At 49.6% G+C, this 27,586-nt stretch overlaps 1 protein-coding gene across 4 annotated transcripts in view; it reads left to right on the forward strand.

The window, feature by feature from the left end:
- SPTAN1 (spectrin alpha, non-erythrocytic 1) overlaps positions 1 to 27,586 on the forward strand; it is a 78,175-nt gene that overhangs the window by 48,074 nt on the left and 2,515 nt on the right. For 2 of the 4 annotated variants that reach the window (XM_030817949.1, XM_030817945.1), the window contains 26 exons: positions 1,089 to 1,136; positions 1,871 to 1,962; positions 2,574 to 2,718; positions 2,832 to 3,013; positions 5,089 to 5,188; positions 5,337 to 5,534; positions 5,615 to 5,761; positions 6,363 to 6,466; positions 6,611 to 6,773; positions 7,140 to 7,154; positions 9,185 to 9,316; positions 9,579 to 9,716; positions 10,859 to 10,963; positions 13,442 to 13,650; positions 15,484 to 15,604; positions 15,831 to 15,952; positions 16,699 to 16,831; positions 18,967 to 19,065; positions 20,778 to 20,937; positions 21,549 to 21,625; positions 22,199 to 22,408; positions 22,812 to 23,108; positions 23,814 to 23,926; positions 24,359 to 24,376; positions 25,558 to 25,620; positions 26,752 to 26,806. In XM_030817949.1, the coding sequence (XP_030673809.1) occupies positions 1,089 to 1,136; positions 1,871 to 1,962; positions 2,574 to 2,718; positions 2,832 to 3,013; positions 5,089 to 5,188; positions 5,337 to 5,534; positions 5,615 to 5,761; positions 6,363 to 6,466; positions 6,611 to 6,773; positions 7,140 to 7,154; positions 9,185 to 9,316; positions 9,579 to 9,716; positions 10,859 to 10,963; positions 13,442 to 13,650; positions 15,484 to 15,604; positions 15,831 to 15,952; positions 16,699 to 16,831; positions 18,967 to 19,065; positions 20,778 to 20,937; positions 21,549 to 21,625; positions 22,199 to 22,408; positions 22,812 to 23,108; positions 23,814 to 23,926; positions 24,359 to 24,376; positions 25,558 to 25,620; positions 26,752 to 26,806 (3,246 nt within the window). The remainder of the gene's footprint in view (positions 1 to 1,088; positions 1,137 to 1,870; positions 1,963 to 2,573; positions 2,719 to 2,831; positions 3,014 to 5,088; positions 5,189 to 5,336; positions 5,535 to 5,614; positions 5,762 to 6,362; positions 6,467 to 6,610; positions 6,774 to 7,139; positions 7,155 to 9,184; positions 9,317 to 9,578; positions 9,717 to 10,858; positions 10,964 to 13,441; positions 13,651 to 15,483; positions 15,605 to 15,830; positions 15,953 to 16,698; positions 16,832 to 18,966; positions 19,066 to 20,777; positions 20,938 to 21,548; positions 21,626 to 22,198; positions 22,409 to 22,811; positions 23,109 to 23,813; positions 23,927 to 24,358; positions 24,377 to 25,557; positions 25,621 to 26,751; positions 26,807 to 27,586) is intronic. The other 2 variants (XM_030817947.1, XM_030817946.1) reach the window with 1 other exon arrangement.

Here is a 27,586-nt window from a genome sequence, read left to right on the forward strand (position 1 = left end):
GGCCTTCATTCACCATCTGCCTGGCCTCTATCCTGTGGCCTAAGAAAGGCTTCAGAGATGCCCAATACAGAGATGTAAAGGGAGGAATGAGATGTTTCCCCACTACAGTAGACATTTTTCTGGACAAATCCAGGTGTGAATATGGCTTAACCAGAATGGGCCATCCCTGACCAAGAATACAGGGGAGAAGGTGTGTTGTTTTGTTTTGTTTTGTTTTGAGATGGAGTATTGCCCTGTCACCCAGGCTGGAGTGCAGTGGTGCAATCTCAGCTCACTGCAACCTCTGCCTCCCAGGTTCAAGTGATTCTCCTGCCTCAGCCACCCCAAGTAGCTGGAATTACAGGCTCACACCACTGTGCCCAGCTAATTTTTGTATAGTGGAGACGGGGTTTCACCACGTTGGTCAGGCTGGTCTCAAACTCCTGACCTCAGGTGATCCACCCACCTTGGCCTCCCGAAGTGCTGGGATTACAGGCATAAGCCACCATGCCTAGCCCTAAGGGACTTCAGATTTTTAGAGGTATCTATGTTGTTGAAAGCTGCGTTGTTGAAATGCACATTGTTGAAGGCTAATTCACTGCTTTATTTTTTCCCTCTGGTAAAGCCGTTGCCCTTCAACGGGGATACTGTTAAAAAGAACAGCAACCCAGTTACTATAATTGGAGGTGAAAGTGATTATTAGCGCTCCTGGCCGTTAAACAGTCTCAGCTGCCAGCATTTGTTAAATTTAGGGTTTTTTTTTTCCTGGAATGTTCTCCTGTAGTATAGACAAGAAAATGACACTAATCATTAGTCTTTTAGGTATTTTTCTGTCCAAGTAGCTGCTAGAATTGTGGTTTTTACCATTCTCTTTTCACTCTTCATCAGATAAAATTAATTACTCAGCTGAGTCTAATTGTGCACTTTGGGTATTTTCATGACCTTCTGGTAGTTGACACTTCTACTGATGTCTCTGTTAAGAATGTTGCCAGTATCACTTTAAGGTAATTTGGGTTGATCACAGGGACCTCGTCAATGACACTTGCAGCTCAGATCTTTAACTGCCAGACACTTGATTAGTTTTGCCTTCTGCTTTCCTCCCTACCTAGTCTGCTCGTCTGATGGTTCACACCGTGGCCACCTTTAATTCCATCAAGGTAAGAAGCAGTGACCAGCTCCTCTGATCTCTCCTGGTTTTCTCTACTATCTTCCTTCCCTGTCTACAGCAGAGCTCTTGTTCTTGTCAACCGGGTGACCTGTGACATATCTCAACTCTGCTGGGTCCAAGCATGTCCTAAGTAAACATCAGCACGCTCATGGCTGCTGGGTAGCGTGGTGGCTTTCCTGGTCAAGAGCCCACCGGTTCTCAACAGTGGAGCAAGCCTTCCCTCTGATTTCCAGTAGGGCAGGGAGCTGGAAGGAGCACAGTCTCAGGAATGCAGTGAGCGGCTTCCTTGCCGCCTGCAGTGTGAGGTCCTGTGGCATGCCGGCTCTTCCCAGGCCTGCTCTGGCTGAGAGTCTGCTGATTGGGTGTTGGGAGGCAGCAGACTCGCTGGGATTTCTCCACGCAGCTGTGACTTAGGAAGCAGTTGCTACCTGCCAGGCCCCAGGCTAGGAGGTGAGAGTAAGGCAAAGTCAGCTGTGTCTCTTCTGCTGCCTCAGAGGGGATGCCTAGGTCAGGTGTTTGTGGGTGCTAAAGCTGTCAAGCACAGCTAGTTTTGGTTGGCTCTTACTGGAATATTGTATACTAATTTATTCAGCGAGGAAGGTTGGAAACAGGAAATTATATGTGCCCTAGCATCTCCTTCAAGCAAAGTCATTTTCCCAAAGTCTGACTGGAGGCATGACAGGAGAGGGAGTGCAGTGGAGCTGATGTTTTGCTGTCCTGCAGGAGCTGAATGAGCGCTGGCGGTCCCTACAGCAGCTGGCCGAGGAACGGAGCCAGCTCTTGGGCAGCGCCCATGAAGTACAGAGGTTCCACAGGTGAGGGGTCAGCCCTGGGCTGGGAGAGGGAGAAACAGGTGACTGCTGGTTTCCTGAAAGCCCCCAAGCTTGCTGACTGAGATCCTAGAGCAATGGCTGGCTCTTACTGATGTTTATATCTGACACAGGGTGGATGCTCAGTAAATCCTGCTAAGTGAATTCTTTTGCTTTTTAGAGTTATTGGTGGTAGCCACAGACAAATATACAAATGTCAGCTAAATAAATTTTTTTAGGCTGGGCGTGGGATTACATGCCTGTAATGGGAGGACTTTGGGAGGCCAAGGCAGGCAGATCACCTCAGGTCAGGAGTTCGAGACCAGCCTGGCCAACATGGGGAAACCCACCTCTACTAAAAATAAAAAAATTAGCTGGGCGTGGTGGCGGGCACCTGTAACCCTAGCCACTTGGGAGGTTGAGGCAGGAGAATCACTTGAACCCGGTGGGGGCAGAGCTTGCAGTGAACCGAGATGTGCATTGTGCTCCAGCCTGGGTGACAAGAACGAAACTCCGTCTCAGTAAATAAATAAATAAATAAAATTTTTTTAGTGTCTGTCCTGTAATCAAGGCAGTTGTACTCGGCATTTCTTAACCTGAATGTGTCTCGCCTTTAGAGATGCTGATGAAACCAAAGAATGGATTGAAGAGAAGAATCAAGCTCTAAACACAGACAATTATGGACATGATCTCGCCAGTGTCCAGGCCCTGCAACGCAAGCATGAGGGCTTCGAGAGGGACCTTGCGGCTCTTGGTGACAAGGTGAGAGGACCCAAAGTCATCTTCTGGCATTTTTGCCCCAGAAAGAGCAGAGTCTTCTGTTCTGCAGAGCACACCCCCTTACTACAAGCTCATTCAACACTTTCTTCCCATAGGTAAACTCCCTTGGTGAAACAGCAGAGCGCCTGATCCAGTCCCATCCCGAGTCAGCAGAAGACCTGCAGGAAAAGTGCACAGAGTTAAACCAGGCCTGGAGCAGCCTGGGGAAACGTGCAGATCAGCGCAAGGCAAAGTTGGGTGACTCCCACGACCTGCAGCGCTTCCTTAGCGATTTCCGGTACGGAGCCATGTTCACTCAGACTTCTGGAACATAGAGCCTTCGTTGTAGGGGTCATTTTTATTGTGAAAGTAGTACATGCTCAGTGGAGTACAGTGGCTCACACCTGTAATCCAAGCACTTTGGGAAGCCGAGGCAAGCGGATCGCTTGAACTCAGGAGCTGGAGACCAGCCTGGGCTACATGGGGAAACTCTTATCTCTATTATAAAATTTTAATTTAAAAATTAAAAACGGCCGGGCGCAGTGGCTCACGCCTGTAATCCCAGCGCTTTGGGAGGCCGAGGCGGGTGGATCACCTGAGGTCAAGGGTTCAAGACCAGCCTGGCCAACATGGCAAAACCCCTTCTCTACTAAAAGTACAAAAATTAGCTGGGCGTGAGGGCAGGCACCTATAATCACAGCTACTCAGGAGGCTGAGGCAGGAGAATTGCTTGAACCTGGGAGGTGGAGGTTGCAGTGAGCCGAGATCGTGCCACTGCACTCCAGCCCAGGCAACAAGAGTGAGACTCCATCTCAAAAAAAAAAAAAAAATTAATAACAGAAAAAAGTAGTACATAATCAATGTAAAATAGTCAAACTACTGAATGCCAGATTGTTAAAAATAAGTCTCCGCAGCCGGGCACGGTGGCTCACGCCTGTAATCCCAGCACTCTGGGGAGCCAAGGCAGGTGGATCACGAGGTCAGGAGTTCAAGACCAGCCTGGCCAATATGGTGAAACCCCATCTCTACTAAAAATACAAACATCAGCCAGGCGCGGTGGCACACACCTGTAATTCCAGCTACTCGGGAGGCTGAGGCAGGAGAATCACTCGAACCCAGGAGGCAGAGGTTGCAGTGAGCCGAGATCGCACCACTGCACTCCAGCCTGGGCGATGGAGCAAGACTCTGCCTCAAAAAAAAAAAAAAAAGTCTCTACTTTCCTATGCAAGTACGGGCATACCCTGTCTCATCCCCTTGCCATATGACATTATATTTTTCCCTAGACATATATATATATATTTTTTTTTTGAGACGGAGTTTTGCAATCTCCACCTCCTGGGTTCAAGCGATTCTCCTGCCTCAGCCTCCCGAGTAGCTGGGATCACAGGCATGCACCACCAAGCCTGGCTAATTTTGTATTTTTTTTAGTAGAGACGGGGTTTCTCCATGTTGGTCATGCTGGAGTCTCGAGCTCCTGACCTCAGGTGATCCACCCACCTCGGCCTCCCAAAGTGCTGGGATTACAGGCATGAGCCACTGCGCTGGTCTTCTTTTTCTTCTTTTTATTGAGGTAAGGGCCACATAACATACAATTAACTACTTTAAAATGTGCAATCCAGTGACATTTAATGTATTCACAGTGTTGTGCAGCCACCCCTCTCTAGTTTTGGAACATTTACATTGCCCTAGAATAACATCCCTTAGCTAATCACCCCCTCTTCTCTCTTCCCCACCCACTAGGAATCCTTTATCTGCTTTCTGTATCTATGGATTTACCTCTTCTGGACATGTCATATAAAAGGAATCATACCATATCTGACCTTACACACTCAGTTTTGTGCCCTTGTGGTTGTACAGCTGTGAGAAACTGGATCAAATGCATGCCCAGGCCTAGGGCTTCAAGGGTTAATCCTAAAGAAAGGCTTTTTCTTTTTTTTATTTTTTTTTAGAGACAGGGTTGCACCACATTGCCCAAGCTGGTCTTGAATTCCTGAACTCAAGCAATCCTCCTGCCACAGCCTCCCAAAGTGCTGGGATTACAGGCGTGAGCCACCACGCCTGGCCAACAAAGGCTTTTTCATTTGACGCTATCAAAGACTTAATTGTAGCTAGAACTTGTTATTCTGGAGGGTGAAAAGATCTTAATTATAAACTTACTGACTTTTCCTCTGAGAAATTTGGACTTTTAAAAAAATAACAAGAAGAACAAGAAGTTTTTAAACACTTTGCCCAAAGACCTAGCCTCATTCAGTAGATTAGATTAACCCAAGATAACTTTCTGAGGCAAGAATTATGTCGTTCTCTGTTTTCCTGGGCAGAAGATCTCCTTACCAGGTAATATAATAGCTATTTTTCTGGGGTTCTGGTTTCCAGGGACCTCATGTCTTGGATCAATGGAATACGAGGGTTGGTGTCCTCAGACGAGCTAGCCAAGGATGTCACTGGAGCTGAGGCGTTGCTGGAGCGACACCAGGTGGGTGGACCTGCCTGCTGAGTAGCAAAGACGTGGCTACTCTGCAGGGCCCTAGAGGCCTCATTCCCTCCCTTTGTGGTGAGTCGGTGGTTGACGTCAGAGTGGGCATCTGCTGCCAGTTACCTAATCCCTTCCCTCCTTTTGGCAGGAACACCGGACAGAAATCGATGCCAGGGCTGGCACTTTCCAGGCATTTGAGCAGTTTGGACAGCAGCTGTTGGCTCATGGACACTATGCCAGCCCTGAGATCAAGCAGAAACTTGATATTCTCGACCAGGAGCGTGCAGACCTGGAGAAGGCCTGGGTTCAGCGCAGGATGATGCTGGATCAGTGCCTTGAACTGCAGGTATGTGTGCTCCTGGTTTCTGACCAAGTGTTTCCTTGCTGAAGGGCCTCATTTTCTCACCTGCCTGTTGCCCTCTTTAGCTGTTCCATCGGGACTGTGAGCAAGCTGAGAACTGGATGGCTGCCCGGGAGGCCTTCTTGAATACCGAAGACAAAGGAGACTCACTGGACAGCGTAGAGGCTCTGATCAAAAAACATGAAGACTTTGACAAAGCAATTAACGTCCAGGTGAGGCCTCTGGACCACGGAGTTGGAGTCGGGATTTTTCCTGATTGACATCTGTTTCTTGGCTTATATAGTCACTATTATATCTCCAAGGAATACCTACGTCATCTAAGAAAAATATGTACATAAATAATCTTTAAAACTTTATAGATTCTGGTATTTCTGAGATTTTAATAATGGGAGTGCCACAGGAAAAAAAATATTTTATTATCAAAGGGAGGAAAAACAAAAGTGTGGGTAGGTAAGGGAATAATGAACAAACAACAAGGAAGATGTAAAACTCTTTGATTTATAAGTCACTTTGCTGTAAATCTGACAACATTTTCCTATTATCAAGCTTAATTTTGTTCTGTTCTGATATCCTAACACCTGCCCCACCTGAGTGACCTGGAGACTTCTTGAGTTAAACTCTACTCTGGTAATGAATGAAATCAAGCTTTCTTTTGGCGTTTTACACTCTTGCTTCTAAAGTGTCAGTGTATTCTGATCCTGCCACCAGCTAGTTCTCAGTCACCCAAAATAACTATCCTTTTCTCAAGATCGGCAGTCCAGGCAGGGCCCAGCTGCAGGCCCACCTTGACCTCACGCCTTTGTTTCCTGACAGGAAGAGAAGATTGCTGCTCTGCAGGCCTTTGCCGACCAGCTCATTGCTGCCGGCCATTATGCCAAGGGAGACATTTCTAGCCGGCGCAATGAGGTCTTGGACAGGTGGGTGTCCTGTGGCACTGACATAGTCACCAGCCCTGAGAGGATGCATCCCCTCATATGAAGGCCCAGGCCTGTTCTATCTCCCCACTTCCTTCTCCGCAGTAAGATACGTTCATGTTGGAGCTCATGGTTTCACTCTTTCAGGTGGCGACGTCTGAAAGCCCAAATGATTGAGAAAAGGTCAAAGCTAGGAGAATCTCAAACCCTCCAACAGTTCAGCCGGGATGTGGATGAGATTGAGGCTTGGATCAGTGAAAAACTGCAAACAGCGAGTGATGAGTCATACAAGGATCCGACCAACATCCAGGTAAGCTGAAGTGACCGGGTGTTGGTCTTGATGGAGCCTTATGTTATTGAGTAGATTTTGTTAAATAAAGCATTTATAAAACAATCTCCTTGCACCCATGAGAAGTCAGTGAAAAATATTTTAGTAAGCCAAGCCAGTGGGAAAGCCCTACTCAAGTTTCAGAGCCATTTAAAAGTTGCCTTCCTCATTTGTCTCCATTAAAACTATTTCTGCTGTAATAAAAGTCTGTAGAATCCCCCTTCTATTACTGTTCCCAAATGCTGAGCTTCCCGGGGGAAGTATGACAAAATGAGTTTCTGTTTAATAGCTGATATGTGTGTCCACATCAGTGTACTGAACTCTTGTTCTTTTAATCTATTTTTGTAGCTTTCCAAGCTGCTGGTAAGTTTTTAATTTTTTTAAGAGTTGTAGTTAAATGAGCTCCAGTATCTGTGTTCCTCTGCATAGATTATTGTTATTATTGTGGTCACACGGTCTGCTGGTGTCTCTTCATCCATCCTTTTCATTTCTAATCATCCATTACACTCCATTCAAGTGTCCCTGTGGGATGTGGCTTTCTCTGTTGTAATTAGCCTGCAACGCCTTACTCCCCCTTCTCTCCCCCAGTTTATCACTTAGGCAAATTCTGTACAGTGTTTGATTTGCGGGGCAGTAGTTGACCATTTTCTTTCAAGGAGTGCTTCCTTTTGAAGATGGAACATCAGCTTCAGCTTTTTCTGTGTAGACATTGGCTCAGAGTTGCTATGAGCTCATGGGGTTCGGTGGCCCAGGCGGAGGAGGCCAGTCTGGTGTGAGGGTTTTAATGCATACGCACTCTGGCATCCAGAGGTACCAGTCAGGAGAGGAACAGCTAGAGAACTGTAGAGAGACGGATGATCTATTGATACCTCCAAATCTTCAAGGAACACAAATGAGAAGTTAAGATAAAAGCAGACATCACTCAACAGGTAGTGAAAGGAGACTTCAGTCAACATGTAGCTCAAAGTTGCTTAAGCGGGTGGAAGAAATGAAGATAGAGAAGAGAGTAAATGGGATTTGAACCAAAGGGTGACCAGAACAAGGAACAGAAGAAGAGGGGAATGGGACTTTTGTCAGGATATCTGAGTGTTTGAGACCCTTTTTGTTCTTTTGGGATCAGGCAGTGGGAGAACGTAACAAGGACATTTCATGTTAGTGCTGAATTGAGCCAGATGGCTCCATCATTTGACAGTTGCTGCCTCTTAAATGAAACATTTGATGCAGAATTCCCCAACACTACTGCCTTTTAGTTGTTTTTTTTTTCCCCCAAAATAACACTCTCCCCTGAGACCCTGCATTTCTCACCCAGCCAATTGTTTTTCCCAGAATTGTGGCACAGCTGCTATGTCCTTGCAATTGTCTCTTGTAGCATTTCAGTACCTTCCGTTTCTTTATGGATTCATAAAAACCATATCAGGCGCCCAGGATCAGGAGCCCATCCTTCTCCTAGCCATTTCGTTTCCCAGTAAAATAAATTCCTTCCTGCAGTCAAGCCTGGGTTCTGACAGTATCCCAGTGTTTTGATTAATGACAGCCACCTAAAGATAAATCAACAAAGCCAATGTCTGTAGTAGCTGTAGATTTCTCCTCTGTCAACAGAGGGATAAGACTGACCATCAAATATTATTTTGCTGGTTATTATAATTTATGTTATGAATTTTGCTTAATGGTGATTTCTGCTTTAGATGATGAAATGTCCATATGTATTTCATTCATTAGAGCCTATCTCCAATAAGGAGAAAGCCATGGATGGAAATTGATGTACAAGCAGATTCAAAACTGAAGTTGGCCGTTGCCATCTTCTGGAAAGTGTATAATTCTAGGGCTTCACTCCCAAATAGCTAGCATAGCTACTGCAAGAATTGATTTTTTGGCCGGGCTTGGTGGCTCATGCTTGTAATCCCTTTGGGAGGCCAACGCGGCTCAATTGCTTGAGCTCAGGAGTTCAAGACCAGCCTGGGCAACATGGCGAAACCCCATCTCTACAAAAAATAGAAAAATTAGCTGGGTGTGATGTCATGCACCCATGGTCCCAGCTATTTGGGAGGCTGAGGTAGGAGGATTGCTTGAGCCAAAGAGGTTGAGGCTGCAGTGAGCTGAGATTATGCCACTGCACTCCAGCCTGGGCAACTGAGCAAGACCCTGTCTCAAAAAAAAGGACTTCCAATTCATCTACTCCTGAGCTAGTACATTTCCTTTCTCCTTTGCTAACTCCCCAAGAGATGAACCCTAAAATACTTCATACAAGCTCCAATTGCCTTCTGTTAAAAACGTTGGCATTTACCCCAGTTCTTTATGTTTGCTGCCACTCCCTCCCTCTGAGAACCCCTTCCCCCTGAGAAGACATAACCTAGCAGGAACTGGTTTGGAAAAAATTTTTTTGGTATTTTTAGAGCAAGCACCAGAAGCACCAGGCTTTTGAAGCAGAGCTGCATGCCAATGCTGACCGGATCCGTGGGGTTATCGACATGGGCAACTCCCTCATTGAACGTGGAGCCTGTGCCGGCAGTGAGGATGCTGTCAAGGTATGGCCCACCAGCTCCCGGTGCCCTGGCAAGAACATGAGCAACGTCACTGTCAACCTGATAAAATAACTTGGACATACAGTCTTAATACACTAAATGGATTAGAAGACTTTAGGCTGAATTACAGATGGGGAATGCTAGTGAGAATGGCTCCTATGAGTGTTTTCCATTCTCTTCTCTTAGAAGTTCTCAAATTGAGCTTTAGGAGAGGGACGATTCTTCATAGATTTCATCTTCTTTTTGGCTCCCTTCTGTTCCCTAGGCCCGCCTGGCTGCCTTAGCTGACCAGTGGCAGTTCTTGGTGCAAAAGTCAGCTGAAAAGAGCCAGAAACTGAAAGAAGCCAACAAGCAGCAGAACTTCAACACAGGGATCAAGGACTTTGACTTCTGGCTGTCTGAGGTAACACTGAGTGGTTTCTCTTCCCACCAGTGGGAGATTTCTAGTCATTTGGCACAGTGGGTCCATCAGTGCCCAAAACCATGAAAAGGCAGGGCTCACCAGACACCCCTTTTGACAGAAACCTTTATTACATATGAGTTGCATGCTGTAAGGGATTTATGAGCAAAGGGAGTGAATGTTTAGAGAAGAGAGCTGACTTGTAGTGGCACTTGGACTACAGATCACTCATGTCCATAGGGAAGGCAAATAGGAAGAGATTATGGGTAGTTATATGGCATGCAGCTCTAACAAGCCTATGCCAGGTTAGAAACCAAGATAGTAGCATCTAAGAAGCCAGAGTCAATCATGTATTCTCCATGGAGAATGTTTGGAAAGCACAGACTATAAAAACATAGAGGTTTTGGCCAGGCGCAGTGGCTCACGTCTGTAATCCCAGCACTTTGGGAGGCCGAGGCAGGCGGATCACTTGAGGTCAGGAGTTCAAGACCAGCTTGACCAACATAGTGAAATCCTGTCTCTACTAAAAATACAAAAATTAGCCGGGCATGGTGGCATGCTACTGTAATCCCAGCTACTCAGGAGGCTGAGCAGGAGAATCGATCGCTTGAACCTGGGAGGTGGATGTTGCAGTGAGCTGGGATCACACCATTGCACTCCAGCCTGGGCAACAGAGCGAGACTTCATCCCAAAAAAAAAAAAATTTTTTTTAATAATTGCATAAGTTTATCAGAGAGCCATGCCATAATATAACCATTCCCATATTGTTGGGCATTCAGGTGTTCCCAGCCTTTTGGTGTATATATTTTGCTGTAGTGAATATCTTTGAATATTAATCTTTGCCCACACTGCTGATTCTTTCCTAGGGGGGTTTCCTTGAACTAGGATTGCTGTGCATTTTGCCTTTAGCTGTAGTATTTACTATGAATAGACTCTGGAGTCTAGGTTTGACTGACCGAGTGGAGAGAGTGTCTCAGGCCGGGCAGGCTGATCAAGGTGACTAGGAATCACAGTAACACATTGTGATAGAGAAGTATTCAACTGTCCAAGCAAGGCCCTGGAATAGCCACTGGGCAACCTGAATTTTCCAGAATGCTGAGTATACACCACACAGTAGCCGTTCCTTTTTGTGTTTTAACTGCCAGGTGGAGGCCCTGCTGGCATCCGAAGATTATGGCAAAGACCTGGCTTCTGTGAACAACCTGCTGAAAAAGCATCAACTACTGGAAGCAGATATATCTGCCCATGAGGTAAGCAAAGGGAGGCAGGCCAGACCCGAGTTCCTGGGACACAGCTCTGCCTGACTCCTAAGGAAAACTAGCGTGTTTGAGAAAAGAGAGTGACTTCTTTCACTTAAAGCAGCCATTCTCAAAGGTTGTGGCCTCAGGATCATGATACACTTGACAGTTATTGAGGGCTCTTGAGAGATTTTTATTATGTAGGTTTTATCAACATTCACCATTATTAAAAATTAAATCAATTTTAAGGCCAGGTGCAGTGGCTTACGGCTGTAATCCCAGCACTTTGGGAGGTCCAGACATGCAGATCACCTGAGGTCAGGAGTTCGAGACCACCCTGGCCAACGTGGTGAAACCTTCGTCTCTACCAAAAATACAAAAATTAGCCGGGCGTGGTGGCAGCTGCCTGTAATCCCAGGTACTCGGGAGGCTGAGGTAGGAGAATCACTTGAGCCCGGGAGGTGGAGGTTGCAGTAAGCCAAGATTGCACCACAGCGCTCCAGCCTAGGCAACAGAGCAAGACTCCATCTCAAAAAAAAAAAAAAAAAAAAAAATGCTGAATTCAGGTTGTGGTGTATTGTATTGGATGAAAATTCAGTTTTACACAGGTAGGTAGATAGAAAAGGGAGGAATATTTTGATTCGGATAAGTGTGAATAATTTTCTTTGATAATATACCAAAGTCATAGTTTCTTAAAGCTTAGCTGTGGTTAGGCACAGTGGCTCACACCTGTAATCCCAGCACTTTGGGAGGCCGAGGCAGGCAGATCACGTGAGCCCAGGAGTTCAAGACCAGCCTGGGCAACATGATGAGACTCTGTCTGTACAAAAAAATACAAAAATAGGCCGGGCGCGGTGGCTCACGCTTGTAATCCCAGCACTTTGGGAGGCCGAGGCGGGCGGATCACGAGGTCAGGAGATCGAGACCACGGTGAAACCCCGTCTCTACTAAAAATACAAAAAATTAGCCGGGCGTGGTGGCGGGCGCCTGTAGTCCCAGCTACACGGAGAGGCTGAGGCAGGAGAATGGCGTGAACCCGGGAGGCGGAGCTTGCAGTGAGCCAAGATTGTGCCACTGCACTCCAGCCTGGGCGACAGAGCGAGACTCCGTCTCAAAAAAAAAAAAAAAAAAAAAAAAAAAAAAATACAAAAATTAGGCTAGGCACGGTGAGTCATGCCTGTAATCCTAGCACTTTGGGAGGCCGAGGCGGGTGGATCGCCTGAGCTCAGGAGTTCGAGACCAGCTTGGGTAACACAGTGAAACCCCGTTTCTACTGAAATACAAAAAATTAGCAGGGCATGGCGGCGTGTGCCTATAAATCCCAGCTACTTGGGAGGCAGAGGCAGGAGAATTGCTTGAGCCCAGGAGGCAGTGGTTGCAGTGAGCCGAGATTGTGTAACTGTACTCCAGCCTGGGCGACAGAGTGAGACTACGTCTCAGAAAGAAAAAAAAAACACACACAAAAATTAGCCGGACGTTGGGGCACGCACCTATAGTCCCAGTTACTTGGAGGCTGAGGCAGGAGGTTCACTTGAGCCCAGTCAGGAGGTGGAGGCTGCAGTGAGTCATGATCACACCACCACACTCCTGGATGACAGAGCAAGAAAAAAAAAGTTGTCTCAAAAAAAAAAGTTGTTGGGGGGTTAGTTGCAAAATGGCCCCTGAAACCTTGTCAGTAAACTTTTTATACTGGATTATATTAAAACCCACTGGTCCATCTTGGGCTTTGAGTGTAGCTCTTACCTGTGCATGATTTTGTAACATCATGCATGGCTCATTTGGTAAATATTGCATCACTGAGTTACGCCTGTTCTATATGTTGACACATATGATTATATGGTATCAAAACATTGCAGTTAATACCACCACCAATTTCATTAGAAAAATCTTCACGTATTAGGAAGCCCTCAGGCTCCTGGTGGTGGGTGTAAGTTTTCTAAAATTCTAACTTTCTCATAAAAGTTTGAATTTTATCATGAGTAACAAACTGTCAGTATTCTTTGAAGTGACAGGCTCACTTTATTCTGGACCGAGTATCTGTGAGATACCAAGTCTGAATGGCTGTAGTTTGTCTGGTGGTTGTTCTTTCAAGTACAAAAGAATGGCTACTCGGTAAAATTAACTTTCACTGCCTTTTTAAGGACATTCTTAAGTGAAACAGCATTTTTTTTTTCACTGTGAGTGGGTGGCAGTGAAGAATCCACTTCTGCTAGTAGTTTGCCACCGCCTTGATTTGAGCTAAAGCACCAGCATGTTCCCCCCCTTCTCCATTGCTTTTGTACTATCAGTGCAAATGTCCACACGGTAAAAAATAATAATGTCTTATAATGTTATGAAAATAGTTTGAGTTCATAGAATGCCAGAGGTTCACATAACATACTTTGAGAATATCAACACTCCACATCTCAGTAAGGAATTCCTGAGTTCTTATGTTCAAGCAGATAGTTGTGGGAGACCCAGTTTCTGACCCTCTTATGTCCCCTGCCCCAGGATCGCCTGAAGGACCTGAACAGCCAGGCAGACAGCCTGATGACCAGCAGTGCCTTTGACACCTCCCAAGTAAAGGACAAGAGGGACACCATCAATGGGCGCTTCCAGAAGATCAAGAGCATGGCGGCCTCCCGGAGAGCCAGGCTGAATGAATCCCATCGCCTGCACCAGTTCTTCCGGGACATGGATGACGAGGAGTCCTGGATCAAGTATGTCTTCTCAGCCCTCTAGAAGGCCCCTTACGCCTATAATAGTGGGCAGCAGGAACCACAGGCTGACTGTTGAGGCAGGAGGTTTCCATCTCCTGGCTGTAGTGGTGAGGCTGGAAACCCTGCTGGACTAGGATCCCAGCTTGGGCACCCAGTCCTGGGATGCCTCAGTGTCTTCTGCTTTCCGGGTTTACAGTGATGATGATTGGTGGTGGTGGTGATCCATGCTGGTTACATAGGCCCTGTCTAGACCCTGCCTTTTAGATTCCTGTGAAAGTTAGTGAGTTTGTGTCTGAGCTTCTGGAGAAGATCACTTCTCCAAGGAAGGAGTTGCTTTTTTTCTTATTCTCTATCTGCCCCCCAAAAATGTCAGTCTACTGATTCCAGTTGATGTGGCATGTAAACAAACATTTTTTTTTTTCTGAGATGGAGTCTCGCTCTGTCACCAGCTAGAGTGCCACCATGCCTGGCTAATTTTTGTATTTTTAGTAGAAGACAGGGTTTCACGATGTTGGCCAGGCTAGTCTCGAACTGACCTCACCTGACCTCAAGTGATCCACCCACCTGGGCCTCCCAAAGTGCTGTGATCACAGGCATGAGCCACTGCTCCTGGTCAGAAGGCTTTAAGGAAGTAAGGAATTAAGAGAGAGGATTTTGTTCTTAAAAGACATTTGTGGCCGGGTGCAGTGGCTCACACCTGTGATCACGGCACTTTGGGAGGCCGAGGCGGGCAGATCACTTGAGGTCAGGAATTCGAGACCAGCCTGGCCAACATGGTGAAACCCCGTCTCTACTAAATATATAAAAATTAGCCAGGTCTGGTGGCAGGTGCCTGTGGTCCCAGCTACTTGTGAGGCTGAGGCAGGAGAATCACTTTAACCAGGGAGGTGGAGGTTGCAATGAGCCAAGACTGCACCACTGTACTCCAGAGCAAGACTCCGTCTCAAAAAAATAAAAAATAAAAATACAAAAATTAGCTGCGCATGGTGGTGCATGCCTGTAATCCCAGCTACTCAGGAGGCTGAGACAGGAGAATGATTTGAACCCGGGAAGTGGAGGTTTCAGTGAGCCAAGATCATGCCACTGCTCTCCATCCTGGGCGACAGAGCAAGACTTTGTCTCAAAAAATATATATATTACTTATATAGCTGGGCATGGTGGCTCACGCCTATAATCCCAACACTTTAGGAGGCCAAGGTGGGCAGATCGCTTGAATCCAAGAGCTTGAGACCAGCCTGGGCAACATGGTGAAAACTCATCTCTACCAAAAATAGAAAAAACTAGCCAGGCATAGTGGCGCACACCTGTTGTCCCAGCTACTCCGGAGGCTGAGGTGGGAGGATCACTTGAACCGGAGTGGCGGAGGTTGCGTGAGCAGAGATCATGCCATTGTACTTTAGGCTGGGCAACAGAATGAGACTCTCTGTCTCAAAAAAAAAAAAAAAAAAAAAATGTGTGTATATATGTGTATATACAAATATCTTCATATATTTACAGACATATATTGATACATACTTAGTATACATGATTGAGATACATTGATATAATTTGATAGGGCTCCTCAGGGCAGCACTAGCGATGCCTCCTATCCTCCAGTGCATCCCCAACCCTCTAGAATCTGGACACACAGCAGGGCTCATAGATGCATAGATGGACAGAGGTTCTTGGTCACTACTCATTTGGGAAATAGAGGCTTTTGTTTTTCAGAAAACTGGCAAGGATTTTCCCAGAAAGATTAGTAGATGTCTGTGAGGTCCACAGTTGACCTGATGTCCCCACTTGAAAGCAGGGAGGTGCAGAGACCAACTGTGCTGTTCCCCATCTCTCATTCAGGGAGAAGAAGCTGCTGGTGGGCTCTGAGGACTACGGCCGGGACCTAACCGGTGTGCAGAACCTGAGGAAGAAGCACAAGCGGCTGGAGGCAGAACTGGCCGCGCATGAGCCGGCTATTCAGGTAAGGCGGCTGCCTTCTGGCCAAGAGGGCAGAGGTGTTTGAGTGGGCCCCAGGGGACAGACAAACCCCTTGCGCTTATTTCACTGAGGTTCCTAAAGTGTTCATGACCCCTCAGTCCAAACCTGGAGAAGTCCTAAACTTGATGTTGAGGCCTTTTCCTGGGAGCTTCGAGACAGAGGCACCAGCAGAGCTACCTGCTGTTAACCTCATCGTCCTTGCCTGTCAGGGTGTCCTGGACACTGGCAAGAAGCTGTCCGATGATAACACCATCGGGAAAGAGGAGATCCAGCAGCGGCTGGCGCAGTTTGTGGAGCACTGGAAAGAGCTGAAGCAGCTGGCAGCTGCCCGGTGAGTAGTCAGAGGCAGGAGCTCCCGGGAGCAAGTGGAAGCCAGCACCCAAGGGCAGACTCTGAGCTGTGGGGGTCCACTGGGCCCTCCTACCGTCTCCTGGACCTTTGGCCTCACATGTGCCATAGTTGGTTTGCTCCAGAGCCACCTCCTACAGGCCATGCTGAGGTGGTCTCATTCTGTTAATCTGGACCCACTGTATGAGTCCAGAATCATACAAGTTTCTGTATTCGTCCAGAATCACACATGAATCACACATGATTCTCCAGAAATCAAGACATGAGAGTCTGGAATCACAGAGTGGGTGATTCATGATGTTCCGTGGACGGCCTGACTGACTGTGAGGGCGCACCTTTTTTGTGAATGTTTTTGTTTTTGAGACGGGGTCTCGCTGTGTCGCCCAGGCTGGAGTGCAGTGGCGCAATCTCGGCTCACTGTAGGCTCCACCTCCCAGGTTCACGCCATTCTCCTGCCTCAGCTTCCCGAGTAGCTGGGACTACAGGCACCTGCCACCAAGCCCAGCTAATTTTTTGTATTTTTAGTAGAGACGGGGTTTCACCGTGTTAGCCAGGATGGTCTCGAGCTCCTGACCTCGTGATCTGCCCGCCTTGGCCTCCCAAAGTGCTGGGATTATAGGCGTGAGCCACCATGTCCAGCTTTTGTGACTGTTTTTAAGCATATGTTAACTATCACAATCAAAGCTGGAGGAGATTATGGCTGATTTTCTTCCTGTCTCCTGTAATTAGGGGTCAGCGGCTGGAAGAGTCCTTGGAGTATCAGCAGTTTGTAGCCAATGTGGAAGAGGAGGAAGCCTGGATCAATGAGAAAATGACCCTGGTGGCCAGCGAAGATTATGGCGACACTCTTGCCGCCATCCAGGTAAGACAGAAACCAAAGGTGTCACCTGCTTTCTCCCTTGGCAACTGCCTGCTGGTCATCATTTCCCTGTTGGTTTGTTAGAGGGCCCTGCCTTTACTAGGAAAGCACATAGGGCCAGCAGCCAAGGCCTCAGTAGTTGGTTTTAGCCCTCAAGATCTCACACTAGGGGACATCGCCCTTCAGTAGACAAAATTGGTGTGGCTTTGTCAGTCTCAGTTCACGGGCCCTGTCATTCGCCAGGCAGCGCTGTGGGCTTGGGTCTTCGTATCAGTTTCCTGGGGCTGCCATAAATAAGTACCACAAACGGAGTGGCACAGATGGAGTGGCACAAACGGAGTGGCTGAGGACAACAGAGATTTATTGCTTCTCAGTTCTGGAGGCCAGAAGTCTGAAATCAAGATGCAGGCAGGACCATGTTCTGCAGACCTGTAGGGGAGGATCCTTCCTTGCCTCTTCCAGTTTTTGCTGGCACCAGGCGCCCTTGGCATGTGGCAGCATCACTCCAGTCTCTGCCTGTGTTCACGTGGCCATCTTCCCTCTGAGTCTGTCTTCACTTGGCATCACTCTGTGTGTCTATTCACATTTCTGTGTTCTGTTGTAGGGACATCAAGTGTATTGGATTAGGGTCCACCCTAATGACCTCATCTTACTTTGCAGAGTACGTTTGCAAAGATCTTGTTTCCACATTCATGGGTACCAGAAGTTAGGACTTCACCGTCTCTTGAGGGGGACACAGTTCAGCCCATCACATATTCCCTAAATTGGTTAACTGTTGCTACATAACAACCTGCCTAAATGTAGTGGTTGAAAGCAGCACCCATTTCTTATTTCCCATGGATCTGTGGATCAGCGGCATCTGTAGCTGTCACTGGAGGTCCCTCATGCTCCTGCATTCAGGCAGAGCGTGGCTGGGCTGAGAGATCCGTCACACACTGGCAGCTGAGCCTGATTGTCATCCAGCCTGGACATCTCTGTTCCCTTCCACATGGCCTGTTGTCCTCCAGCTGGCTAGACCAGCCTCCTTCAGCAGCATTCAGACAGGCAAAGGCAGGAGCTGCAAGGCGTCTGCGGCCTCACACATCATCCTCACTGCCTTCTGGCCAGAGCAAGTCCCAAGGCAGCCCAGAGGCATAGATGGATAGATTCCCTTCTGGCAAGGAGATGCTGCAAAGTATCATGGTCAGATATAACTAAATTCCTGCCCCCAGATGGTGGAAGCAGGAGTGTGCACTCTCAGGAATCGAGTTAGCTTTGAGCCACCTTCCTCACCGTGGGAAGCATCCTCTGCTGGTCAGGGTGATTCAGGTAGAATTTAGATGGTCAGTCATTTCCCGTCCTCTGCATAGTTGAGTTCCCTGGAAGCAACCAAAAAGGCATTGTCTGCAGTGCTTAAATTGTACTAAGGAAAAGACCTGGGGCCAGGCGTGGTGGCTCACGCCTGTAATCCCAGCACTTTGGGAGGCCAAGGCGGGCAGATCACCTGAGGTCAGGAGTCCGAGACCAACCTGGCCAACATGGTGAAACCCCGTCTGTATTAAAAACTACAAAAATTAGCTGGGCGTGGTGGTGCACGCCTGTAATCCCAGCTACTTGGGAGGCTGAGGCAGGAGAACCGCGTGAACCTGGGAGGCAGAGGTTGCAGTGAGCCGAGATCACGCCGCTGCACTCCAGCCTGGGCAACAGAGCAAGACTCCGTCTCAAAAAAAAAAAAAAAAAAAAAGACATGACTTGGAAGGCCTTTTCTGAGATGTGTTCAAGTTAAACCTTAAAAATGTGTCGTTTTTGTTTGGGTGTGTATCTTCAGCTTGCTTTGTGTCATTCTTGTGGTCCTCTTGGGGGAGAGACCATAAGTCACTGTTGATGGATGACAAAGGATTTGACCCTTCCCAAAGGTCCAAAGACTATCCCTGCTGAAGCCTGTCCCACCACCGCTGTTTACTCTCACTGCCTCCTGTTTTCCTTCCTTTTATGATTCTCTGTTTATTAATGTTCCTCTTTATTATCCTCTTCCCCAGCTAGACTGTAATGTGTGCATGGACAGGGACCATAGCAGTTTTGTCACTCTCTGTCCCCCGGGCCTAGCCCACAACACATAGCAGGCTCTCAATAGTGGGCCTTGGCCGCCTCTACTCCAGGGCTTACTGAAGAAACATGAAGCTTTTGAGACAGACTTCACTGTCCACAAGGATCGCGTGAATGACGTCTGCACCAATGGACAAGACCTCATTAAGAAGGTGAGTCGAGCCCATTGGTAAGACCTCTGTCGCCCACTGGGACACCCACGTGTTGGTACCACAGAGGTCTCCCAAGGTTCACTTCCTGGGATGTTCACCAAACCAAGGTCTGTGTGGAAACCAGTAGCAATTCCATTCCTGTGTTTCATGACAAGTTGGATATTTCCCCCTTTTTGAAGCCAGTAAAGTTATTCTGCAGTGCTTATTTTTTCTGCATTAAGCAACAGAGGCACTGGCACTCCCAAATGCTGCTCTTAGTTTATTTCTCAAGCAATACAATCTCTTTATAGGGACAGTAGAAAATGCAAATAAGCAAAACATAAAATAAAAATTACCCATAAAGCCCCACCCAGACACTACACATTAGATCTTTGTGTCTGACCTGCCAGATCTTTTCTCTCCACAGGTTTAGTAGCTACCAACTAGATCAAACAGCCGCAGAGATTCCCGTTTAATAGGATCATATCACTCCATAAATTATCAAAAACCTAGAGGCTGTACAGGGCATTTTAGAAATGAATCTACTTCATTCGCAGCCCTTTTGGGAGAAAACAAAATAAAGGGGCTTGGTGCTTTCTCAGCAGCAGCGAAGCCATGTCCCTCCCACACAGAAGCTCTAGACCGAAGGCAGTACGTCCATGGGTCGGGAATTCACCAGCAATCACTCAGGTGCACTGACGCACCTGGAGTGCCTCAAGACAGGTTTTAACAGCTATGGTTTCCTGTCACACATACATCATGAGTAAGATTTCTCATCACAGAGGTCGCACTCAGCAGTCATGGCCTTGAGACTAGGGTTTGATCCATAGGCGGCAACAATGTAGCTAAAATCCACTTCATTGGAGAGCTTTTCTTCCTTGTTCTGATCTGCAAATAAACTAGCATGAAACTAATTTCAGATACAGCCATGTATAGATGTAGATGCGGCTCCTGCACACTTAACCCCCTCAACACACACCCAGACAACATTCCCTGTTCTTCAAGCCAGGAGATCACCGGTGTGAGTGTCCTTCAGTCTTCTGGCAATGAGCCAGCTGCTTTTTTTTTTTTTTTAGAAGAGACAGCGTTTCACCATATTAGCCAAGCTGGTCTTGAACCACTGGCCTCAAGTGCTCTGCCCACCTCAGCCTCCCAGAGTGCTAGGATTATAGGCGTTAGCCACTGCGCCTGGCCCATATTTCTTTAGAATTAATTCCTTGGAACGGCTGGGCACTGTGGCTCACACCTGTAATCCCAGCACTTTGGGAGGCCGAGGTGGGCAGATCACCTGAGGTCAGGAGTTTGAGACCAGCCTGACCAACATGGTGAAACCCCATCTCTACTAAAAATAATTAGCTGGGCATGGTGGTGTTTGCCTGTAGTCCCAGCTACTCGGGAGGCTGAGGCAGGAGAATCTCTTGAACCCGGTAGGCAGAGGTTGCAGTGAGCCGAGATCATGCCACTGCACTCCAGCCTGGGCGACAGAGTGAGACTGTGTCTCAAAAAAAAAAAAAAGAATTCCTAAAAGTAGAATTGTCAGTATGGTATATTTGTCTGACGGCTTTGACCGTGTTGCTCTTACGAAAGCCTTACCTATCATTGATGTTTACCCAGCAGTGGACAAGGGAGCAAGTGGCCCATTTTATAGAAGTTTAGAGCCTTTCCAGGGAGGGCATAGTCAGGTAACCACAGCAGGTGAGGCTGACCAGTGTGTGCCTCTCTCCATGGCCTAGAACAATCACCATGAGGAGAACATCTCTTCAAAGATGAAGGGCCTGAACGGGAAAGTGTCAGACCTGGAGAAAGCTGCAGCCCAGAGGAAGGCGAAGCTGGATGAGAACTCGGCCTTCCTTCAGTTCAACTGGAAGGCGGACGTGGTGGAGTCCTGGATCGGTGAGCACTGTCAGCAAGGCCCAGAAGAGCCTTCCCAGAGCTGCTTTGTGTCTCCTTCCGTGTCATTGGTTTTCTTCTGCAGAGAAGAAACTGATCAATTGTGGGCATGGCAGAGAACCTACTACCAGGGCAGACCACTGACTGCCAGCTAGGAGGAGACAGTGTCCTGAGGCCAGAGCTGCCACCCGGAACTGGGCTGGCACCAGGGTTAATAAAAGCCTGTAAACACTGCTGCATGCAGAGATGGCATAATGTGACGTCATGACATGAACAAAGTGGGCACAGCAAAGGCACCACTAGCTGCCCTGGTCAGGGGCGCCACCCAGCTCCTGGGTGAGGGGAAACTAGGTCCTGATATTGGGGTCCACATGTCCTGGGTAGTAGTAACAGCAACTGAACTACAGGACAGGCTTCAAGGAGCTCGTCATGGCACAGATGGAGGCTGGGCCTGGGTGCAGGGAGGGGCCCGCTAATGTGGGTTCTGAGGCTGCAGTTAGGAAGATTGGAATTTATCTGTACACAAAAAATGGTTTGTCTGGGTTTTGGTTTTTTTCCTTTGTAATCCATCTCCACTGAGGAGGGCGGTATATTTTCCACACTTGGTTTTCTAGGTGAAAAGGAGAACAGCTTGAAGACAGATGATTATGGCCGAGACCTATCTTCTGTGCAGACGCTCCTCACCAAACAGGTCTGCCCTGGCCCCTTCACTGGTTGAAATGTATGCAGGTAGCATCTCCTGTGAGATGACTGGTGGCGTCTTCACTGAGGCATTTATCTTCTGTTAGCCCCTGGGGATCAGCAGGAAAAAGATCCTGTCCTGGTCCTCAGGGAGCTTCCAGACTAACTGGAGAAGCAGACACAGAACCTGTTGGGTGCTGACGGGACTGGGCACTGCAGGGGGCACTCACTCAGTTTTCAGCAGGCGAGGGTTGAAGGGGCAAGCTCTCCTAAGCGAAATCATGAGGGGTGAATGAAAATGGTCAGGGAGAGAGGCAGGGCAACCGTTCTGGGCAGAGCTGGCAGGGATCCCTGGGACGGAAGAGCTGAAGGCTGGGGTTGGGGAGGTGGGAGGAGGCTGCCGCAGTGATCTGTGGTCTGAAGGAGAGCAGGAAAGAGGGCATGTGTGACCGAGTCTCAGCAGTGTCCAGGCAGACAGTTTGGCTTGGGCATCTGGGGGACATGCTGGTGCCATCTGAGCCTAGGAAGAGCAAGTTCCAGTCCTGTGGAGTCACCACAAATTGGCTTGTCACTCCTTGTTCAGGAAACTTTTGACGCTGGGCTGCAGGCCTTCCAGCAGGAAGGCATTGCCAACATCACTGCCCTCAAAGATCAACTTCTCGCCGCCAAACACGTTCAGTCCAAGGCCATCGAGGCCCGGCACGCCTCCCTCATGAAAAGGTGGAGCCAGCTTCTGGCCAACTCAGCCACCCGCAAGAAGAAGCTTCTGGAGGCTCAGAGTCACTTCCGCAAGGTGAGGATGGGGCCACCTGAGGCTTAGCTGGCCCACAGCTCAGGGAAGGAAGCCCACCTTCTGTCTGCCCAGCTCTGCCACTCCCCCTTGAGGAAGCTGTGAGCTCAGTGCAGAGCTTTCGAACATGGGTGCGGCGTCAATTAAAACCAGTGCAAATGAGAGGGCCCTTTGAGATCGCCATTCAGAAGCACGCAGGACAGACTAGAGACAAGAGCTAAGGGTAGGAAGGGGAAAAAAGGCTGGTTAAGAAGGGGGAGCAGGAGACAGGAGCAGAGGGGAGCTAAGCTCCCAGCAAGCTGTGTGCGCCTCTGATTCCCAGGAACCGCCCCGCACCCCACCTCCTGCGCTGGGTCGGCATGTCCAGCCCTGGCGACTCCGCTAACTCAGTCTCTTCTGCTTCCAGGTGGAGGACCTCTTCCTGACCTTCGCCAAAAAGGCTTCTGCCTTCAACAGCTGGTTTGAAAATGCAGAGGAGGACTTAACAGACCCCGTGCGCTGCAACTCCTTGGAAGAAATCAAAGCTTTGCGCGAGGCCCACGACGCCTTCCGCTCCTCCCTCAGCTCTGCCCAGGCTGACTTCAACCAGCTGGCCGAGCTGGACCGCCAGATCAAGAGCTTCCGTGTAGCCTCCAACCCCTACACCTGGTTTACCATGGAGGCCCTGGAGGAGACCTGGAGGAACCTACAGAAAATCATCAAGGTACACCTCACGCTGCCCTCAGGAGCTGCTCAGCCTCCCAGAGCTCTCTCTGGGCCCTGCTCAGAGCCCACACTTAACTGAGTAACGACAAGACAGGAGCAGGAGGGAGGAGCGTGGTTTCATCAGAAGTTTCCATTTATTTTTGTTTTCTTGAGACAGGGTCTCTGTCACCCAGGCTTCAGTGCAGTGGTGCTAACATGGCTCCCTGTAGCCTCAACCTCCCAGGCTCAAGTGGTCCTCTTACCTGAGCCTCCTAAATAACTGGGACTACAAGCACATGCCACCACATCTGGCTAGTTATTTTAATTTTTGTAGACAGGGTGTTGTTGTGTTGCCCAGGCTGGTCTTGAACTCCTGGCCTCAAGCAATCCTCCTGCCCAGGCCTCCCAAAGTGCTGGGATTACAGGTGTGAGCCACTGTACCCAGCCAGAAGTTTCCATTTCTGACAGTCCAGCAAATCCCTGCTTGACTGTGACCAGTTGCTTGCCTCCAGGTCTGCCTCTTCCTGAAGCCCCTGGGGGATGGAAACAGAGAAAGAACTACCAAGTGCCCTGAGCCGGCCTCATGCCTCCCAGCCTCCTTCCCCTCTCATCTTTGGGGAGGTTCCTTGCGGGGAGGCCACCACCACCCTGAGCCCATCTGTGAAGGAGGTGCTGGTGTCACTGCCACAGCAGCGCACAGCATCTGCCCCCCTTTGGCCCTCAGGAGAGGGAGCTGGAGCTGCAGAAGGAACAGCGGCGGCAGGAGGAGAACGACAAGCTGCGCCAGGAGTTTGCCCAGCACGCCAACGCCTTCCACCAGTGGATCCAAGAGACCAGGTGCCAGCCCGCTGGGGCCGGGGGGCAGCAGCATGTCCCTGCTGTGCCTAAGCCCTGGGGAGCCTCCAGCCCCAAGGAGGTGGTGGTGCTTTGTGTAAAACCAGAGGCAGCCTGGGAATAAAGCTGGGCTGGCAATGCCTGGTCGGGCTCTGGAGCCGGGAGTGGGGGCATAGGTGGAGCAGCCTCTCAGTGCTGCAAGTCCCAGAGATCAAGTTGTTAGAGATCCCGGATTGAGTGGGACGATGCAGGGCGTGTGGTCAGCCCCCGTCGTGACTTGGCGACAGACGATGCAGGGTCTATGCATTGGGTACTGATGTTCTCGCTTTTGTTTTCCTTTCTTCCTTGTGTCTTCTCTCTGTCCCCCACCTCCCGATTGCTGCTGTTGTCCGGACACCACCTTGTCTCCTGGCTGCTTGGATCTGCTCTCCACAGGACATACCTCCTTGATGGGTTAATATTGTTTTCTTCCTTCCCTGGGCTTGTTGTGTGGGGGTCTCGTGCGCTTGCCCCTCATGGCCTGGCTTGTGGAAGATCCCGGGATGGGCCTTCCTGCCCAGGGCGGGCTGCACTTCCCCTCCCACCTTTCCCGTCACCTGACAAGGAGTGTGTGCCTTGCCCCATAGCCCGTGGTCCCTGGTCCCCGATAGAGCCTTCAAGCCAGGGGGAGCCGGGAGCCACCCTTGCCTCACTGGGTGATTCCAAGGGCTCACTTTGGGTAGGGAAGGTGATGAAGCATGAAGGCCAGAGCTGGAGTCCAGGGGCCCTAAGAACCCCCGTGCCTGTCCAGCCACTGGGCTCTGTTGGGCTCTCACCTCTGCTTCCCCAGCGTGTCCAACAGTGGTCGGTGGGCATGAAGCAGATGGCAGTGTTGGGGGCTCAGGCAGGGTACAGTAAGTCCACAGCTGAGAAGGGCTGGGCACTGACACCCCCCAAGTAGCTGAGGCTGCCACTTTACTTTCCTGGGGTCAGGGAGGGTAACAAGAACTGTCTGCCCTAATAGAAGGCAATAATGCACCTGTTATGATGTGATAGGACGTGGGAGGAGCCCCAGGGAGGAGCAGGGCTCTCCCGCCCAGTCCCGGCAGGGGCTTCTCTGCTTGGCCTGGGGCCTCTGCCTGGGCGGGTCATCTTTGTAATCTGCCAAGCCCGCTGTGAAAGCCAGGGCTGGTGGGACTGGAGTGGCTTAGCCTGCACTCCTGAGGCTCTGCACACAGGCACATCAAGCCTGTATAGGCGGACAAGGGAGAAATAGACCCGTCCAGCTGGGCACTCATTCTGATGGCAGAGCAGCTGGGGACGTAGGGATCGCAGTTTCCGGCCTGTGCCCGTAGGACACCCTGGCCACCTGACTCCCCTCCCTGCCCCATGGCTGTGTCTGCTGGTCTTGCTCTTGTCTCCGTGAGGTGCCACGCTCCCCTCACCTTATGGCTCCTCCCAAGCCCTGCCCGTCTTGCCCATTCCTAGTGTGAGCTGCCTGGGGTGAGCCATTGGGCCTGCTGCCTCCAGGTACCCGCCGAGCACCAGGTTGCCCTTGCCTGCGCCCTGCCAGCTTGGGCCTTGTGTGTCTGTTGCAGTGTGCTCTTGCCTCCCCTCCCTTTGGTGTATTCATTTGGTTTCTTTTCTTTGAATAGCATAGCATATCGTCGGGTCATTCGTGTCTATCAGTATGAAGTTGGGGATGATCTGTCTGGAAGGTTTTTCTCCTTATTTCTCTTCTTACCTCACTGTGGCTTTACTGATGCACTCTTGACATCCCCAGGCGGCTCCACCCTGACTAACCTGCCGCCCTCGGCCGCTTGGGAAGGAGGGGTCTGTCCTCCCACTGCACCGGCACCCAGCCTCCTGCCCCCAGGTCCTGGGGGGCATTTTCCCCGGGGGGACATGGCATGACTGTGAGTCTGACCTGCTGGGGTAGGAGGAAGCCTGGTGTCTTGCCTTGCTAGAGCACTTTGAACTTGGGGAAATTGCAGAGCTAACCCTGGCTCGCTGGGTTTTAAAAGGGTAGGTTGGGGCGAATGTGGGTACAGGGGAGCCTGGGCTAAAACCCCACCAAGGCCACACGCACCATGTGAATTCGTCCCTGCACGTAACCCTAACTCGTTTGTTGTCTTTGTTTACTGGTAGCCTCTGTGGCCTGGCACTGTGTTCTCTTGGGAAGGAGGCTCCCCAGAGCCCATCTGCTCTCAGAACTTGGTCCTAGAGAGAAGACTCCCTCCCTGGCTGTGTCTAGAGGATGGAACCAGGATCTGGGGCTTAGTCACAGCCATCTCCCTCCTTTTGGCACAGTTTTGGTCGTGATCTCCCAGCACTCCACTTGTGTCCTTTGTCTGCAGGGTCGTGCTGTCATTCCCTCTAGAATGGGGCTCCCTCCTCAGGAACCTTGCCAGATACCCAGTTTCTATGGGGAGGCTGTTAGGTTCTCAGCCTCCCCTCTGCCCTCAGGTCTCCTGTCTGTCAGGTGTCAGGGTGTCCCATCCCCTACATGGCTGCAGAGAGGATGCTCAGACAGGCCTGCAGCCGCCCTGCACCCATGGGGGAATCTAAACTCCATTCCTGAGTCATCTTGGCCTTGGGAGCAAGATGAGTGGGCTCAGCCCTGGCCCACGCCAAGGCAGCACCTTCCCATCTCTAAAACAGGAGAAATGCTCCCTGCCCTCCCTGGATCCCTGGGGCCCATTAGGTAAAGATGGCCAATTGCAGTTAGGTTTGGTTTCCTTAAAAGCAATGTGAGGTTGCCAGGCATTGCTCTCTCTGAGAGAAGGTTCATTCTGAGCTCTCGGCCAGCTGGGAGCAGGCCCCTTTCCTCACTGTCCTTCCATGTTTAGGTCCTGTATGGTGGAAGAGTCGGGGACCCTCGAATCCCAGCTTGAAGCTACCAAAGTAAGTGCCCGTGGGGCTCTGGCCCAGCAGAGACCCTTCACCCAGCGACCCCCCAGGGTACCCCTTCCCTTCCTGGTTTGAAGTCAGGAACCAGATGTGCTATTATACCCTTTTCCTTTGGCCTAAAGCAGTCTAGGGCTCTTCACTATCTCTCTTTCTTTCTTTCTTTCTTCATGGAATCTCACTCTCTCGCCCAGGCTGGAGTGCAGTGGTGCGATATTGGCTTACTGCAACCTCCGCCTCCCGGGTTCAAGCAATTCTCCTGCCTCAGCCTTCCAAATAGCTGGACTACAGATGTGTGCCACCACATCTGGCTAATTTTTGTTTAATTATCTTTTGAGATGGAGTTTCACTCTTGTTGCCCAGGCTGGAGTGCAATGGACGTGGTCTCGGCTCACTGTAACCTCCACCTCCTGGGTTCAAGTGATCCTTCTGCCTCAACCTCCCAAGTAGCTGGGATTACAGGCGCCCACCACCACACCTGGGTAATTTTTGTATTTTTAGTAGAGACAGGGTTTCACCATGTTGGCCAGGCAGGCTGGTTTCCAACTCCCGACCTCGGGTGATCTGCCCGCCTCGGCCTCCCAAAGTGCTGGGATTACAAGCGTGAGCCACCACATCTGGCCTAATTTTTATATTTTTAGTAGAGACAGTGTTTTGTCGTATTGGCCAGGCTGGTCTGGAACTCCTGATCTCCAGTGATCTGTCCGCCTCGGCCTCCCAAAGTGCTGGGATTACAAGCATGAGCCACCACTCTCGGCCGATGGCTCTTCACTTTAA

Source organism: Nomascus leucogenys, chromosome 8 (genome assembly GCF_006542625.1).
Source record: "Nomascus leucogenys isolate Asia chromosome 8, Asia_NLE_v1, whole genome shotgun sequence".
NCBI classification, from domain to species: Eukaryota; Metazoa; Chordata; class Mammalia; order Primates; family Hylobatidae; genus Nomascus; species Nomascus leucogenys.